Source organism: Populus alba, chromosome 3 (genome assembly GCF_005239225.2).
Source record: "Populus alba chromosome 3, ASM523922v2, whole genome shotgun sequence".
In the NCBI taxonomy this organism is placed as follows: Eukaryota; Viridiplantae; Streptophyta; class Magnoliopsida; order Malpighiales; family Salicaceae; genus Populus; species Populus alba.
The window spans coordinates 22,306,777-22,323,631 of NC_133286.1; the positions used below are offsets into that span (position 1 = coordinate 22,306,777).

General features: G+C 35.0%; 2 protein-coding genes and 1 non-coding gene across 4 annotated transcripts; 2 read left to right on the top strand and 1 right to left on the bottom strand.

Annotated features, from left to right (window-relative positions):
- Positions 1 to 1,554: 1,554 nt before the first annotated feature.
- Positions 1,555 to 4,371, top strand: LOC118028455 (IRK-interacting protein). 2 transcript variants are annotated; one of them, XM_035032043.2, is made up of 3 exons: positions 1,555 to 2,038; positions 2,518 to 4,021; positions 4,217 to 4,371. In XM_035032043.2, exons 1-3 carry the CDS (start codon positions 1,814 to 1,816, stop codon positions 4,222 to 4,224), a joined length of 1,737 nt encoding a protein of 578 aa, XP_034887934.1. In that variant the 5' UTR covers positions 1,555 to 1,813; the 3' UTR covers positions 4,225 to 4,371. The 2 variants fall into 2 exon arrangements, with proteins under 2 accessions (XP_034887934.1, XP_034887927.1); XM_035032036.2 differs by lacking the exon at positions 4,217 to 4,371 and having other exon boundaries at positions 1,566 to 2,038; positions 2,518 to 4,165.
- A 381-nt stretch (positions 4,372 to 4,752) lies between these two features.
- On the bottom strand, positions 4,753 to 4,824 carry TRNAE-UUC (transfer RNA glutamic acid (anticodon UUC)). Its single transcript has one exon. It is a non-coding gene; the product is annotated as a tRNA-Glu (tRNA).
- Positions 4,825 to 7,957: 3,133 nt separating this feature from the next.
- Positions 7,958 to 9,804, top strand: LOC118028425 (UDP-glycosyltransferase 92A1). Its single transcript, XM_035031992.2, has one exon. The coding sequence runs from the start codon at positions 8,018 to 8,020 to the stop codon at positions 9,548 to 9,550; it is 1,533 nt and encodes a 510-aa protein (XP_034887883.1). The 5' UTR covers positions 7,958 to 8,017; the 3' UTR covers positions 9,551 to 9,804.
- The last annotated feature ends 7,051 nt before the right edge of the window (positions 9,805 to 16,855 follow it).

A 16,855-nucleotide genomic window follows, 5' to 3' on the forward strand; every position in this document is an offset into this window, starting at 1 on the left:
TTTGGGCATGTGGAGGTTGAAAAACCTTGCTAGCTTTTTGATGGGGTGGTTGGCTCACAAAAGTTAATTTCAATAATCTAAAGATTTTAATATTCAAAGTGGTTATGGGAAAGGAGAACTCAATATTAAATTATGCCACAATCCTACTTGGAATTCCATTTCCAAATAAACAAAGACACGCAAAACATAAAAAAATCCCATCAAGGTAAACTACTCTAGCAACCCTTTGATCTTTTCCAGAACACCCTTGATTCCCTGAGATATTACTGCTAGGTCCCTAGTTTCTCCTGCTGAAAATAGGGGATTTCATGTTTTGTGATGGGTGTTTTTGAGATTTGACAAGCAGTAGAGAGGGCTCATTTTGGTCCCCAAGGTGGCGCCACCATGCTTCACAAGAAGAGGGGCAAGAAGTGTTTGGAAGGTATTGGATATCTCTGTCCCCCACATGAGCCTGTGGCCAAAAACACCATCTGGACAGCTCAGAACATTACATGTACTGAATTACCATAGTGCCATCAAGAGGAAAACAACCCTAGTGTTATTTGCTTGTATTATTTTGTCATTGTCAAATTTAGCCTCATTTTGCTTTTGTAACTCTACAGGTTTTGCAAACAAAGGAAAGTAACAATACCAGATGATTTCCCTTTCAAGAAATGATTCCCTCTGCTTTCTTCAGCAACACTCAATGGGTTGTTTTTTCCTCTGCCAAACTACATTATTGATCTAAAAGGACTTGTCATGAAAGTGATTAAACCTGGGATGGTTGATAATTTGGTTTGGTACATCTTTCTGTTTGAAGTCTAGATTATAAATTGGATGGGTTAACCCAAGTTAATTAAAAAATATATCATTTTAAGATTTTTTTTTAAAATCAAACCAGGTTTTAATTGGGTAAACCAGGTTATATGTTAATTTACTAGGTCGATTAAGTCACACCAAATCATTTCTCATTTGATTTAATTTGAAATATGGTCTAGATTAAATATCAAATCACCAAATCATTGAGTTGAGTTGTTAGATCGAGTTTGATAACACTATTTTTTATGCTAGATCCACGCATGATGATAATACATGATTCTTTGCATAGTATTATATCCATCCATCACCTACTTTTCTTTTTTTACAACAAAAACCATTCTTCTAAAATAATAGAATGAACAACAATCTTAAAATTATTAACGTTGTTGGAGAACAAAATTGAAATTCTCTCTCATAAATGCTTACAAAAGAGTACAATGTTTATTGTCTAATCAAAGTAGGTGTAAGACTCTAATCACATTCTAAGTAGACAAACAACTTGAATGATTAATTGCTATGATTGCTCAAGTATAATAGCAATTTTGAAGCAAGAATTTGAAAAATACCACCACTTAAAACAACTTGTATATATGATAGTGATGATAGTACTAAATGCAATCATCCTTATATTGGTACCACCATTCATCGCTCATAAGTAATTTTTTATTTTTATCATAGAAAATCATGGGTATTTCTGTAAACTTACAAGACTACCCATGCCATGCCTACTTGTTGAGTAAAAACCACTACAACTTCCCATATCTCTAGCTTCTTCACATGCTCACATTCTATTTTGAACAAAGACAAAAGCACCTTGGATTTTAGATACCTTCCCTCCTCTATCTCTCCTGCTATATTTCTGGTTCTAACTTCATTAGGTACAACATCATCTGCATATCTGAAATCAAATCCAGCCATTAGACACTCAGTTCTGAAATCCCATTCTGTTCCCTTTCTATCTTCACAGAATTGGTCGAATTTTGTTCTTTTCTTTGGTTTATATGCTCTGTTTTTCATGGCTGCTGCTGCTGTTCAAAGCTTACAAAACCATGACAACACCAACCAGGAAGTTGGTAGACAAGAAATACAAGCAGCCATTGCTAAAGCAGTGGAGCTTAGAGCTTTACATGCTGCTTTAATGCTAGGAAACAGCCCTGCCAATCTCAGATTCCCATCTTCTTCCCCTGTTTCACGCTCTGTTCCGTACTTCTCCGCTCAAGATTACCCTGTTTTTACTCCTGTAAGTTTCTGCTTGTTCTGAAATTTCCTCACTGTTTAATTTCTTTGTAAATCATATCTTAGCATTGCTTCAAGAGGGATATTTTTTCATTAAAGTAACATCGCTACATTGTTTTTCTTGCTATATTTTGCTTCAACATCAAATAGGAGAGTTTTCAGGTTTATGATTGAACTAAAAAAACAACATAGATTTAATGCACTATTTATTATGATTGTGACATTAGTTGTTATAATCTTATTGTGTGGATTAATTATTTAATGCTTGATAAATTCCTTTATAAATTTTTCCTAGCTTTTAGATGTTGTTTTCATAGAGCAATTTGATCATTTTCACAGTCCAAGAAAATCTAAAACATAATTCCTTACATTTATGGCTGTTAGCTTTGATTTCATTAATGATAATTGAAAGAAAACATTTTAATGCTTGGATAGTTGCTGCTTTTAACCTATGGTAATGGATTCTATTATTTTTTTCTATAGAGTTATGAAGATGAACCGTTTCCAGGACATCATCAGATTCTGACAAAATCAAGAACACTATCAGGAAGTTGGGATGAGTTTGGCCTAGAGGCAGGAAGTGGCCTTGAAAGTGTTTTGTCAGACTATAAGAAGGAGGATTCGTCTTCAAGGAAAGGAATTCCTTCTGGTATGTCCAATTTGGAGTCAAATATTTGTCCAGCTGAAGATCTAAAATCTGTCACTAGTTCTTCTGCAAACAACATCACAGTGCTTCGCGCATCGCCTGGAGCAGAATGCCACAAGTCTTGTAGGAGAAATAGCCTGGGAGACTTCAAAACCATATCATCATGCAATAAATGCAAGCCGGCTACTATAACTACCGAGTCTGAAAAAGTTACCAGGAATAGCAAGCATTCTAATATTGTTGTGCCATTGACAGATTCTCACTCATCCCTTCAATCACAACCGAAAAATCGAGGGGTGATGTCATGGTTGTTTCCTAAGTTAAAGAAGAAGCATAAGAATGAGAGTTCGCCAAACCGAACAGAATCTGAGGAAGTTTCACAGATTTTAAAGGACTTGGGGATGTTGTCAATTGAAACATTGAAGAGAGAATTGATGGAAGCAAACGAGCATAGAGATGCAGCTTTAATGGAGGTTGCTGAGATGAAATCTTCTTTGGGGGACTTAAGGCACAAGCTTGAGTACTTGGAGAGTTACTGTGAAGAGTTAAAGAAAGCTTTAAGGCAGACAACACCAGCAAAGGACTCACTAGTTGTCGAAAAGCTGGGAAACTTTCCGAATAGAGTGAAATCCACTGATGGAAATGGAGAAAACTTGATGCCAGTAAGTGAAGATGCAATGGTGGAAGGTTTCTTGCAGATAGTATCGGAAGCAAGACTTTCGGTGAAGCAGTTCTGCAAGACACTGGTAGGACAGATTGAGGAAACTGATAGTACTCTCATGGACAACCTGAACTTGCTTCTTCAACCACACAAACTGTCCCTAAACTCTAGGTACTCAAAGGCAGTATTATACCATTTGGAAGCCGTTATAAACCAATCACTCTACCAAGATTTCGAGAACTCTGTTTTCCAAAAGAATGGTTCACCAAAGAATCTAGACCCAAACCAAGATCGCCAAGCACAGTTTTCGTCATTCGTTGCGCTGAGAAACCTAAGCTGGAGTGAGGTTTTAAGGAAAGGGACAAAGTATTACAGTGAAGAGTTTAGCAAGTTCTGTGATCAGAAGATGAGTAGTATTATTACAGCAATGAATTGGACCAGACCATGGCCTGAACAACTTCTTCAAGCATTTTTTGTTGCTGCTAAATGCATATGGTTGCTTCATTTGCTTGCCTTTTCATTCAATCCGCCACTGGGAATTTTAAGGGTTGAAGAGAATAGAAGCTTTGATTCACATTTCATGGAGGACATGTTCATGGACAGACAAAGATCACTCGGTCCGAGCCGGGTTAAGATCATGGTGATGCCAGGGTTTTATGTCCAGGACAGGGTTCTAAGATGTAAGGTTCTTTGCAGGCACAAGTCTGTACCTTGATTTTTCCTCAACTTTCAGTGTGGTTTTAAGGTTTTTTCTCTCATTTGGTAGGGCTTTGTAAGCAAGAAATTTATGTGTTAATAAATCATTCAAATGGACTTCCTCCTTAGATCTCACAAATTATTCATATTTTTGGTGATTTGTTTTCTTTTCCTCTCAGCCTTGTAAATGGAGAAATGTTTCTGAGTTCGCAACAAGTTTTAATGAGCTAGAGACGATGGGATGGCTTTAAGAGTTGATATGACTGCTATGGAGATATGTTTTTTTCTTGATTTTTTGAGTTTAAATCTCAAGATCAATATCAGAAGAAGTCAAAGCTGATTAAATTCTTATAAATATATTAGACAAATATATGATTAATTTGATAATTATGTATAGTTTTGAAAGGTTAATTAAATGAATTATTTATATCTTATTATATGATTAATTTGATATTTGTGAGATGTGATAGCAGTAATTTTATATTGCAAAACATCGCTATAAACACACTTCACAGCAATTGTTTTCCTCTCCATGATCATACTTTGTTTGCTCCAATACAAACACAGTACACTCCTCATCCTCACTTTAATTTGTTCTTTAATTTGTTCTGTGACGTGGCAAAAAACTATTCATTGGTGGGGGAATGTTTATAAAGTAAATAACGTGGCATTCTTTATTATTATGAATAAATCACAAAATAAATAAAAAGCAAAATTCCGTTGCCGGGAATCGAACCCGGGTCTCCTGGGTGAAAGCCAGATATCCTAACCGCTGGACGACAACGGATTTTAATTGACTTCTTCTTGCTTATAAATTAGTTAACGTATATAATAGAGTTTTTTCCTTTTTTTTAAATCTGAAATTAATATGGAAATAAGTAATGTATCGTACATTTTTTTAACTTTCGGTTTAATTAAAATTTTAAATTTTTGGCTTCAATTCTGCTCAGTTAGAGGTTTTTCTTTTCTCACCAATTCCAGATTTTATTATATAAGTTTTTACACTTTGATTAGAATTACAAGCTTTATTATTAAATATGACTGGTTTGATATGGTAGGTAGGTTAATTCGAAATTTAATTAATTTATTTTTAATCAGGTAAAAAAGAGTTAACCTATAATTGATTTTATATATTAACTTGTAACTAGGTTATAAGCTAATGTTTTATTTATTTATTTTTAGAAAAACATTATATTAATTTGTTTACTGACTTAGAATAACCCATCTAATCCATAATATAAAACTTGCACCGAGTCGACATATATCGCGGGTTTGATAGTGATAAGGCACGCTCGTTCATTGCTTGGATGTGACCTATCCTCTGTGAATAATGGTTGAATGCTGCTGTCAATCTCATTGCAGCTACAACGAGAGGGTTTTTCTTGAGTCCTGTCTCTTTCATCTTTAATCTTACCCTGCCCCAATTCCTAGCAGAGGAGAGATCTTTTATAAAGCAATATGAGTGTATATATGGATCATAGGATCCTTCTCGATAAGCAACTTCACGATTTCCTTTCCCAGTTCTGAATCTTTGTGCAAACAACATGCAGAAAATACCCTCTCTAGTTTCTGTATTGTTTTGGGAGAACACGATAAGCTTCTTTCAATCTTCCAGCAGATCGATCAAGAACGAGTAATGTTCAATACTGGGTTTGATTATATGGTATGATCATCTGATTGTGAACCACTGTTAACAATCACATCACCCTCCACTCCGTTTCTCATCATGTGTTCATGAACGGATCATTCCCCAGATCGAAGCTGCGCAGATCTTCAATAAGACACAACCATGCCAGTACTTAAAGTAGTTAAAGTTAGGTTAGTGTCTGTCTTCCATGCTCATCCTCCTAAAACGCTTCAAGCATTCTCTGCTACCACCTTCCAATCCATACCCTGCAGTCAAAGAATACCAGGCAACCACAGTTTTTCTTAGCAGCTGCTCAGAAACCACTTTAGCCATCTCCGAGCAAGCACATTTCCCGTGCATATCCACAAGTGCAGTGCCAACAAAAAACCAAACCCCAAAAAGAATTGCACTTTGCATAAAGGCCCACCAAGCTAGCAGCAGCAACACGAAACACAAAACCAGATTTTCTCAACTGGCTATGCATAATGTTCCCATCACTAAATCTACCTATTCCATTACATGCCTATAAAAACCTTGGGCAGGTTAAACTATCTGGCTTCAAATAGATTTTATTAAAAAAATAAAATTAGCACTTATGTTTTTTTAAAATTAGCAACATAATACAGTTTTTTAAAAAATTATTAAATTAATACACTTTTTATACATCGAGATTAAAAAAACATGACATTCATTTCTTGACTTTATATTTTAAAAAAACTATAAAATGAGCTGTATAAATTATAATAATAAAAAAAAAAAAAAAATCTAAAAACATATCAAAGCTTCAATTAAAACAATATTACTGAAATAAGTCACAGAAATTTCTAAAAATATCTAAACACGACAGGTGGCTCACACTGCCACCTGGTTGTCCTCTGACACAAAAGAGGGAGTAATAATACGTTGTTGAAAGGAACAGCAATCTGGTTGAAATAGAAAATCTATATGGCACTGACACTGCCCGCAACAACCACAGCCTTTTTTCAAGATTATTTTCATTTTTTTTAGTTTAATTTCTAAAAATTATAGTCTCACAAATGTCGCTGAAGTTATTAATTTCAAAAATTGTTAAAAACAAATGTAGGTTTGTTGCACGGGCCACCGGGGGACCACGCAATAAAACCACAGGCAAAGAGGGACCGTGCAAACTATAGCTGAAAAATTTAATAATTATAGCTGTTGAAAATATGTTTGTAATTATTTTTTAATTTTTTTTTAATTATATATATATATATATTAAAATAATTTTTTTATATTTTTAAAAAATTATTTTTGATATCAGCATATTAAAATAATTTAAAAACACCAAAAAATTATTATTTTAAAATAAAATAAAATAAATTTTTAAAAATATATTTTTAAAATACAAAATGAAGTAAGAGGAAGGGTCCAACCAATTGAGATTTTTTTCCCCTCACAGAGGAGCTTAAAATTTAATTTGTTGACGTACGAGCTTTAAATTCAATGCCATAGTTATTGCACGACAATGACAACGGCGTGGCAAGTTAAAATTGTCCTTGGCTTGGTGGTGGGAGTAGCTTGTTTTCTTCTGTTGTTCTTGAGTTCGAGTATTTATGTGTATATTTGTTATCCTTGTGATGTCTTACATGTCCACTAGGTTTGCAGGGTATTCAGTGGACCGTGGGATTAATCGTGGTGCGCGCAAGCTGGCCCGGACACCCACGTAAATAATAAAAAAAATTGTCCTTGTTATGCTAGTGACCTGCTGCTATAAACTTAAATATGTTATTTTCTTAAATAAATTTTTTATTGTGTTATTTCTCCAAATAAATTTAGGCATTGTGCGAATTTAAAATAAAATCTACTAAAACAATTTTTTATAATTATAATTTCTTCATTTCAAATTACATTATCATAACTTTTAACAAAGTTGATATTTGTTTTTAATTTTTTTTTCACATACAAAAAGCAGAGAAATATTGCGATGAAATAAATTAAATATCAATTATTTGTGTTTTAAAAAAACAAAATTAAATATTTGTATTGAATGTATTTTTACTTTAAAAAGTTGGTTTTCGTTTTAGTATTTAATTAGTATTAATAATTTTTTTTACAATTTATTGTTTAATGTATTTAATTTAGCATAAATAATATCTTTTCGCTTTACAATTTTAAAAAAGCTATGATAGTCGAAAATACACGTATTATGCTGCTATCTTCTTCTTCTTATTGGAAATTCTACCTGCGGTGTGAAGCACGAGTTTTAAAATTTTTAAAACCACATTCTGGAAATTCTCTGTGTAGCACGAGTTAGTAAATAAAAAATTAAAAAATTGTGATCTTGATATGCGAATTATGTAATACTTAAATAGAAGCTCACAATTCACATCCTATGTTAACACACCACTTCTTTCTCTCCTCGGCTTCATCTCTCTCTGATCTTTCAAAAGAAATGTCACAGAGGAAAGAGAGTATAGTGATGCTCCCATTCATGGCACAAGGCCATATCATACCTTTCTTAGCATTAGCCCTTCAACTAGATCAAACGAAGAAGTATACCATAACCTTTGTGAACACTTCTCTTAACATCAAGAAACTAAGACCATCAATCCCTGCAAACTCTTCCATTCACCTTCTTGAAATACCTTTTGATAGCTCCGTCTATGGCCTGCCTCCAGGCACTGAAAACACCGACTCTCTTCCTTACCATCTTATAGCCAACTTTCTCGAAGCATCCTTGTCTCTCAAACCTGCTTTCAGGAAAATCATTTCTGATCATGTTGAGGAACAAAAGGGCCATCCACCATTCTGTGTAATCACAGACATGTTCTTTGGCTGGTGTGCAGAGATTGCACATGAGTTTGGGGCGTTTCACGCTATATTTAGTGGATGTGGAGGTTTTGGTTTTGCTTGCTACTACTCTCTGTGGTTGAATCTGCCTCATCAGAACAATCTCTCCGATGAATTCACTCTACCAGATTTCCCTGAAGCTTCTACAATTCATGTTACACAATTGGCAGAGAATCTGAAAGAGGCCAATGGTAGAGATCTCTTCAGTGTGTGTCTGCAGAGCATGCTTCCTGAATGCACGAATGCTGATGGGATTTTGCTGAACACGGTGGAGGAGCTTGACAGAGTTGGGTTGGGATATTTTCGACGTAAAACTGGCAAGCCAGTTTGGCCAATTGGGCCAGTTCTCCTCTCCAATAGGAGCCAAGATCAAGCTGCAATTACACCTGACCTATGTAAACACTGGCTTGATACAAAACCTGCGGGCTCAGTTCTATACATATCATTTGGTTCACAGAACGTAATATCTGCATCACAGATGATGGAATTGGCAATGGCATTGGAGGCTTGTGGCAAACATTTTATCTGGGTTGTCAGGCCACCTGTCGGCTTTGACATCAACATGGAATTCAAAGCAAAAGAGTGGTTGCCTGAAGGATTTGAAGAAAGAATGGAACATTCAAAAAGAGGGCTGTTAGTGCGCAAATGGGCACCCCAGGTGGAAATCTTGTCTCACAAATCCGTATCAGCATTTTTGAGTCATTGTGGCTGGAACTCGGTTCTTGAATCTTTAAGCAATGGTGTGCCGCTGGTTGGGTGGCCATTGGCAGCAGAACAGTTCTACAATGTCAAGCTCTTAGAAGAACACATCGGAGTTTGTTTGGAGGTGGCTAGAGGGAAAAGCTGCGAGGTCCGGCAAGAAGATATAGTGAAAAAGATCATGCTGGTAATGGATGAGACGGAGAAGGGTAATGCAATGAGAAGGAAAGCTCGTGAGGTTAGGGATATGATTCTTGATGCTGTTCAATATGAGAATGATCATAAGGGTTCCTCTGTCAAAGCCATGGATGAGTTCCTGGATGCTGCCTCGCTGATGCGAGAAGGGAATAAATGGGCGGCCGATCGTGGGGTCTAAAGTCTACGTAGTAGAAAATATCTTTCTGTATGAGTCGTCCTTGGATCGACATTACATGTGTGTTGATCTTCCTCCAATAATTACTACAAGTTCATTTTCTTTTCTAATTTAGAACGGGGAAAAGAATTGAGCTGGTTAAAATTCTTTTTTTTTTTTTTTTAAGTCTCAACATAATACATAAAGATGAAAATAACATTTAATTAAAGAAAATATACGCACACATTATAGGATAGTAACGAAAGAAAAGATAGGCAATTTTTGGCTCTCAGTGTTATTTTTTAAAGAAAATAATATAAATTAATAATATTATATAATTTTAATTAAAAATTTAAATCTCATAATTTTTATTTATTTGATAAAAATTAAATATATTATATAATTTTTAAACTCAAAAATATTTTAATTAAAAAAATTGAAGCAAGGAGAGCAGCGAGCCATATCAAAGGCTTTATCTAGATGGATACGGCACGCAGTACCAAAAACACCATTAACAACAGGTACACCTCTTTCAAGTTTCAAGAGCCAATCGGACCCGTGCCTCGTGTGAATCTCTTGGCATCAAGTCTTCCTTTTGACTAAAAACTCGATACTTGAGCTCGTGGCTGAATTAGTGGAGGAGTCAGAGAGCAAATCAAGAAGATACGGCTGTGAACTCTAAAAGATACAGTTTAATATTTTAATTTTTTTTTTAATTTTTAATCTAAGTTTTATAAATTTTAGATTTATTAAAGATTTATATTATTATTAATTTTAAAATTTATAAGATTAGTTGAAATGAATGTAAATTAATTTAAATATTTATATTAATAATAAAAAAAAAAAAGATATGGCTGTACTAGAAGGAGATAATCCTTTGGAAGACCTGATTATTATTTATCATTTATGCTTCTTCAAGCAATTATTTGGTAATTTAGAGTTAGGGTTGGGAAGTTAACGGTGATGGCTATCTTCTCTCTCTTTTTATATATAAAGTAAAGTTGTAATATTTAATATAATTTTTTTTAGTTATTAAATAAAAAATAATAACTAAAAAAATTGACTCTGGCTCGCTGGATTTTGTTTTTATGAAATACAGAGACGTGTTTTACAGAACGAATATTTCTGTTCTTTTGAAAGTCAAAGATAGAAAATTCTCAGTGTTGAAAGATCTTAGCTTTCCACTTTTATCTTCTTCTCTCCTAGCCCAGCCACCCTTCTCTCTCTCTCTCTCTCTAAAAATACTCTCTCTCTCTTTTCTTTCATGTTCTCGTCACTTTCAGAGAAACTCACTCCAGGCCCTAGTTGACGGCCACGATTTTTCGGTGTATTACATGGTTAGATCTAACCATCGATTACACGACACAACCTGTGGTTGTGATTGGCTTTCACCAACACGCCAAATCCTTCCCTTAAATGCCCTAATTTTTTATTTATTTATTTATGTGGGTGTCCGGGTTAGCTTGTGCGCACCACGACTAATCCCACGGTCCACTGAACACCCTGCAAATCCAATAGACATGTAAGACTTCGTGGGAGTGACAGACATGCACATGAGGACTCGAACTTAGGAGCAGCAGAATGAGACAAGCTCCTCCCATCTTCAAGCCAAGGTCCTCATTGCTAAATGCCCTAATTTACTGTGACCACTTGGGTAGTGTTGAAGATTGTTGCTACTCTTTAAAATATTTTTTAAAATATATATATATATATATATATATATATTAATAAATCATATATTAGTACATGGAAATAATTTAAAATTATAAAAAATTAATTTTAAAGGATAACAAATGTTTAAAAACGCTTAAAAAAAAATCAACTCTAAACTTTTTCATTGCATGGCGATTCCACGTGTCGGCCTTGTTTCTTTCTTCATTCTCAAGCTTCCATGTTCACCCACTTACCCCTAATGTGGTATTATTTTATTTTACTGCAATGAAAAAATATTATTATAAAACTAATTAATGATTAAATTAATTAATTAATTCAATGTTTGAAGAGTGAGAAAACAGTGTTGCCCACGAATCACACGATCAAAATTGAGAGGCCCCACTCCCCTTGAATTTCCCAAAGAGATGTCCTGACTGGCTACTGCCTAAAACCGGTTATACTGACCTTGGTAAAAGCAGCATGACGATCACATGGAATCTAGGTGGCTGCAGAAAATACCGCTCCAACCGGTCAAATTCATTATATTTCGGATCCCACGTTTCGTTATTTCTACATTTTAATAAATTATTATGGTTGAGACTAACTCATACAGTATATTTCCGTTAAAAGAACATGTGGGACCCATGTGGCAGCAATAAAAAATCGTAAAATCAACGCGTAGGATTGTCATTAGCCAGGGGAACACACTTCATTAACCGTTGGATCTAAATCTGACGTGGATACCAACGAACAAGTCCGAGCTGGCAGCACCGAACAAAAAAGAAAAGGCTTGGTCTTTCATGTTGATCAGCGCGCCATATCTTGACTGTTGATTCTCTCAATCCAACGGCTGGTATCAGTTGATCCGCGGGTGAGAAACTCGAGTCACGGTCACGGAACTTACAAGAGGGAGGAGGGGGACACAGAAACAAGCACAGTTAGCTTCCGGTATAGAAAGGGAGAGAGATTAATTATTCCCTCCCGTGGGTTGCAGCTAGTTTGTGACGTGTACTGGGTCCCAGTAGAAGAAGCATGACCATAATTTTGAAACTCGACCCGGTCATCGACCCAGTCAAGTAATCGGGTCACGAGTCAAATAGGTTGACCCGGGTCAATAAAAAAAAACACTTATAAAAAAAAACACATAATTAATTACAATGCAACACTTACATAAACCTAATTTAAATTATAAACCAACAACTTAAATTTAATTCAATATCCAAAACACAAACCAAAGATGAATTCTAAAATATTTAAAACAAAACATCCAACCACATAAATTCTAAAATATTTAAAACAAAACATTCAACAACATAAATTCTAAATCAACAACACATTCACTTTTGTTGAATTAACACATTAAGTTCTTCAGTGTCTATAGGAGCAAAATTTGAATCAAATGTCGACGGAATGGAGTCAATCTCGTTAACGCCTAATAAATCATCAGCATACTCCTTTGAAACTTCATCGTCACAATCATCTTCAATATCATTAACATTTATGACATCTACATTTCAAACACAATTAATAAATAAATATTATGTGTTAAACAAAATTTTATTTTAAATAATATTTATCACTAAATAATTAATCATTAATTATCATCATCTAAAGTACCTTGTATGATCATAGTTGATAGAGCTTGGTGAAAACTCTCTACTTCTTCCGTTGTCAAGATTGACGGGTTATCTTCTACTACCCAATTTTCAATGTCATAGATTGTCTCAACATTAATTGGATCATAATTCCGTCCTTTCCAATAATTCATATATATTAAAAGTGAAGGTAAACACAATATAAGTATTAAAATTGAAACAAAACAAGATAAAATAATATTTAAGGAATTAGAGAAAAGAAAAATGCTTTTGTTTCAATCTTAGATTGCAGTGGACGTAAACAAGGTCATTAAGCCTTTGATGCTCCAATCTATTTCTCTTCTTGGAATGAATATGTTCAAACATACTTCAATTTCTCTCACATCCCGAAGAACTACAAGTTTGACTTAACACCTGTATAGCCAAATGTTGTAGATTTGGAGCGTTGATTCCATATGTCATCCACCATTCATCTATACAAAAAAATAATAAGTAAAAGTGTAAGACTATGTCAAATAATATTTTTAAATATAAAAATTATATACCTGGAGGCATAAGGGTGCGATTATTTATTGCGGACGCTCGGCCAAAGTCGTGTTCAACATTCCTAAAAAACTTCATCTCACTTGTAATCTTACTTTGCAATGGTAGATTTCCATGTGTATACTTCTCAAGAACATCTAGAAGTCCAGAAATGCTGCTCATATGTTTATCCATTATATATGCATCATATTGAAATCAAGGATTCAACCAAAATGCCGCTGCATAAAGATTTCTATAAAGTTGTGAATCCCATCGATTATTAATAATGTCTATGAAAGGTTTCACTCTAGGCTTTCTCTTTTGAAATCTCCTCATCATTTATTCTTTTTCATGATGAATAGCATCATACAAATATCCCATCAAAGGTTTATCATCACCATCAACCAATCATAGAACTCGAACTAAAGGTTCACTCATTCGCACAATTATTGCACATTCTTCCCAAAACAAAGAGTCTAGCACTCTCTCAACAAACTTTTTTCCTTTGATATCTTTAGTATAAGCAGATGAGACCCATTCCCTAGATGTCACCATAGCTCTCAACTCATCTTTATGAGCTAAAATGCTTTGCAATGCAATGAAATTGGTGGCAAGACGAGTAGGAGCTGGACGAAGTATTTCATTTCCTCCAATGAACTTCCTCATCAAATACAATGGATAACAATGATTATAAAATGTACTTTGTGATACCAGAAGCATGCTCAACAACACAACAAACTGACTGCAATTTACCATTGTCCTAGAGTATCAGGTTGATGTAATGAGCAGCACAAGGAGACCAAAATATTGAAGGAAATTCTTCCATCAATAACCTGCCAACAACAACATAATTTGCAGCATTATTAGTCACCATATGCACAATTTTTTCTACCCTAACATACAAAACAACCTCTCTAAACAACTAATACAACAATCTAGCAGTATTTGAGACATCTGATACATCCACCATTTTCAAAAAAATTATTCCTTTAGGACAATATACTAAGAAGTTAATTAAAGTCCTCCTCTTCTGATCTGTCCATTCATTAGCCATTAATGTGCAACCAGTCTTCTTCCAAATCTCTCGATAACTCTCAACATAAATCTTCACTTCATCAACCGCTTTTGCCAAGTAATAACCATGGATAGCATGCAAGTTTAGTCCTTTATAACCAGAACCCATGGCTGTTACATCATCTATGGCATGCTGATAATACACAGAGTTAACAACATTAAATGGCACACATGCATCAAACATCCACTTTGTTAAAGCAAGATCATACCGTCTAACTGCTTCTTTCCTTTGCCAATAATTCTGAAGAGACTTTTGAGCATCAGGAGTTGTTCCCGGCATGAAATATGTCCCTAATGTTGCAGATTTCTTCTACTTTCCATAGCTTGTAGTTGATTGTTTTACAGTGTCGGTGCTTTGAATCTTTTTCTTTTTTGCAACCTTCGGTGGTAACATATGTTTTTTAGTATTGACATCCTCATCCTCCTCCTCATCCTCCTCATCATCACCATCATCTTCTAATTGCCTAATCATCATCTCTTCATGCTCCCTTTGTTGTGCATTAAAGGGATTGAAATCTGCTTGCATTTCTCTAATTCTTTTTTTCGTTTCAACATTTCCTTTAAGGTTCAAAAGCATTTGATGTCGAACATCAGAAGGACATTTGCGACATTATTCAACTTCTCCTTTAGCTCCAGCTAAATGTTGCTTAAATCGATTAATATCGCCACTCGCAAATACTTTAGCACAATATAAACAAACTAATTTAGTTTTTTTTACATCCAACACTAAGTTTATGAGCTTCTCTACAATGACCCCATGCTAAATCCGTTCTTCCTCTACTACCACTTGACATGGAAATTGAAGGTTGAGATGATTGGGCCGTTGAAGGATCACTACTTGGAGTACTACTATCATGTGAAGACATTTTCAGACCTGACATAATTTAAATCACCCCCTTTCAAAAAAAAAAAGAAAGGGAATGAACATGTTGTGCAATGTCAAAAAAAGAGGGAATCCTCCAGTCATTTGTTCCTACACTGCAATGGTATCTTAATGCAATAGAATTGCATAAGTTTCTAATAATTAGCATGTCCCTTGAATCCTACAATCCGAGAGTATTCTAATTGCCAATTATTCTCATTTCTCAGTTCATTTCTAATCCTACAATCCGAGAGTATTCTAATAGTCATTTGTTCCTTCTAATTGCCAATTATTCTCATTTCTTAGTTCAACAATCCGAGAGTGAATAATTCAAAACAGAGATAACAGCATCAAAACATTAGTAACACCATAACATCATTCACTGCCAAACCATTAGTAACACCATAAGTCCATCACAGCATCAAACAAATCAACGAACAATGAATCGGCAGAGAGTTCATCAAACAAAATCATGGTAACAGCATTCTAGAGTTCATCATGCAAACAAACAACACAGTTCTATTGAAATCGGGCTATAGAAACAGAGGTCACTGGTAGAAGAAAATATAGAAACTGTAGCAGCAATCGAATTGAAGAAACATACCTGAGGGCTGAGGTGACTGGGTTAGCGAAATTGATGCAGAAATCGGTCTAGAGAAATCGATGGCAGCGAGTGAAAGAAGGATGAACTTGAATCTGGTTGAAACTTGAAGCTGAAATTGATGCCAGAAATGAGAAAACGGCCAAGAATAAACAAAACAGAGAGTGAAAGAAGTAAATTCAAACCTTTTTCGCAAAGATCAATGGTCAATTGCTTCGTTCTTCTTCTGCTCCGTTCAATTTTCAAAGACAGAGTAACATAATTAGGTTAAGTGCTCTGTTCTTCTTCTGTCTTCAGTGCTCAGTGTTTTAGGATTTTAGATGTCATTAAACGACGTCGTTTAATGATAGGGAAAATAAAAAAAAAATTGACCGGGTCTCATCTGGGTTTGGCCGGGTGGACTGGGTTTGCCCGGGCCAATTCCCAAGCGGGTTTTGGCCTCCACCCGGACCGGTCCCATGCCCGGGTCGGCCGGGTCCCGGGTCAGCCTATCAGGCCGGTACGAGTTTTAAAACACTGAGCAGGACCATAATCTCTCACTCGGTAAAATAAGATACACATTTTATTTCTTCTTCTTGTTCAAATAAAAAATCATCAGCATAGTTGCCTGTGCTTTAGCTCTGGCTTGATTTCCTGCTGCTACTGTTGTTTCATGACATTGCAAACCTGATGACATGACATGCCATAGTTAACTGCTGGAACATGTTACGTAAAAATACAAACTTGGGAAAGAGAATGAGAGAAATGAATGATTTTTATTATTATTAATATAATTGTTCAGTCCATTTGCATTCATTTCAATTAATTTTATGTTCCTAAAATTAATGATTTTTAAACTTCCAGGAACAAGAGGAATGGACTGATGGCGCCAAACCCATAATAAAAATTACCATAACAATGGAGATTGATGAAAACCTTGAGAGACCATCTCCAAATGCCATCTCTGTTTTCGTAAAACCCAATAAAAGATTACCTTATTTAGGTTCTGGATTAATATATCATTGGAGTACTAATCCTGACTG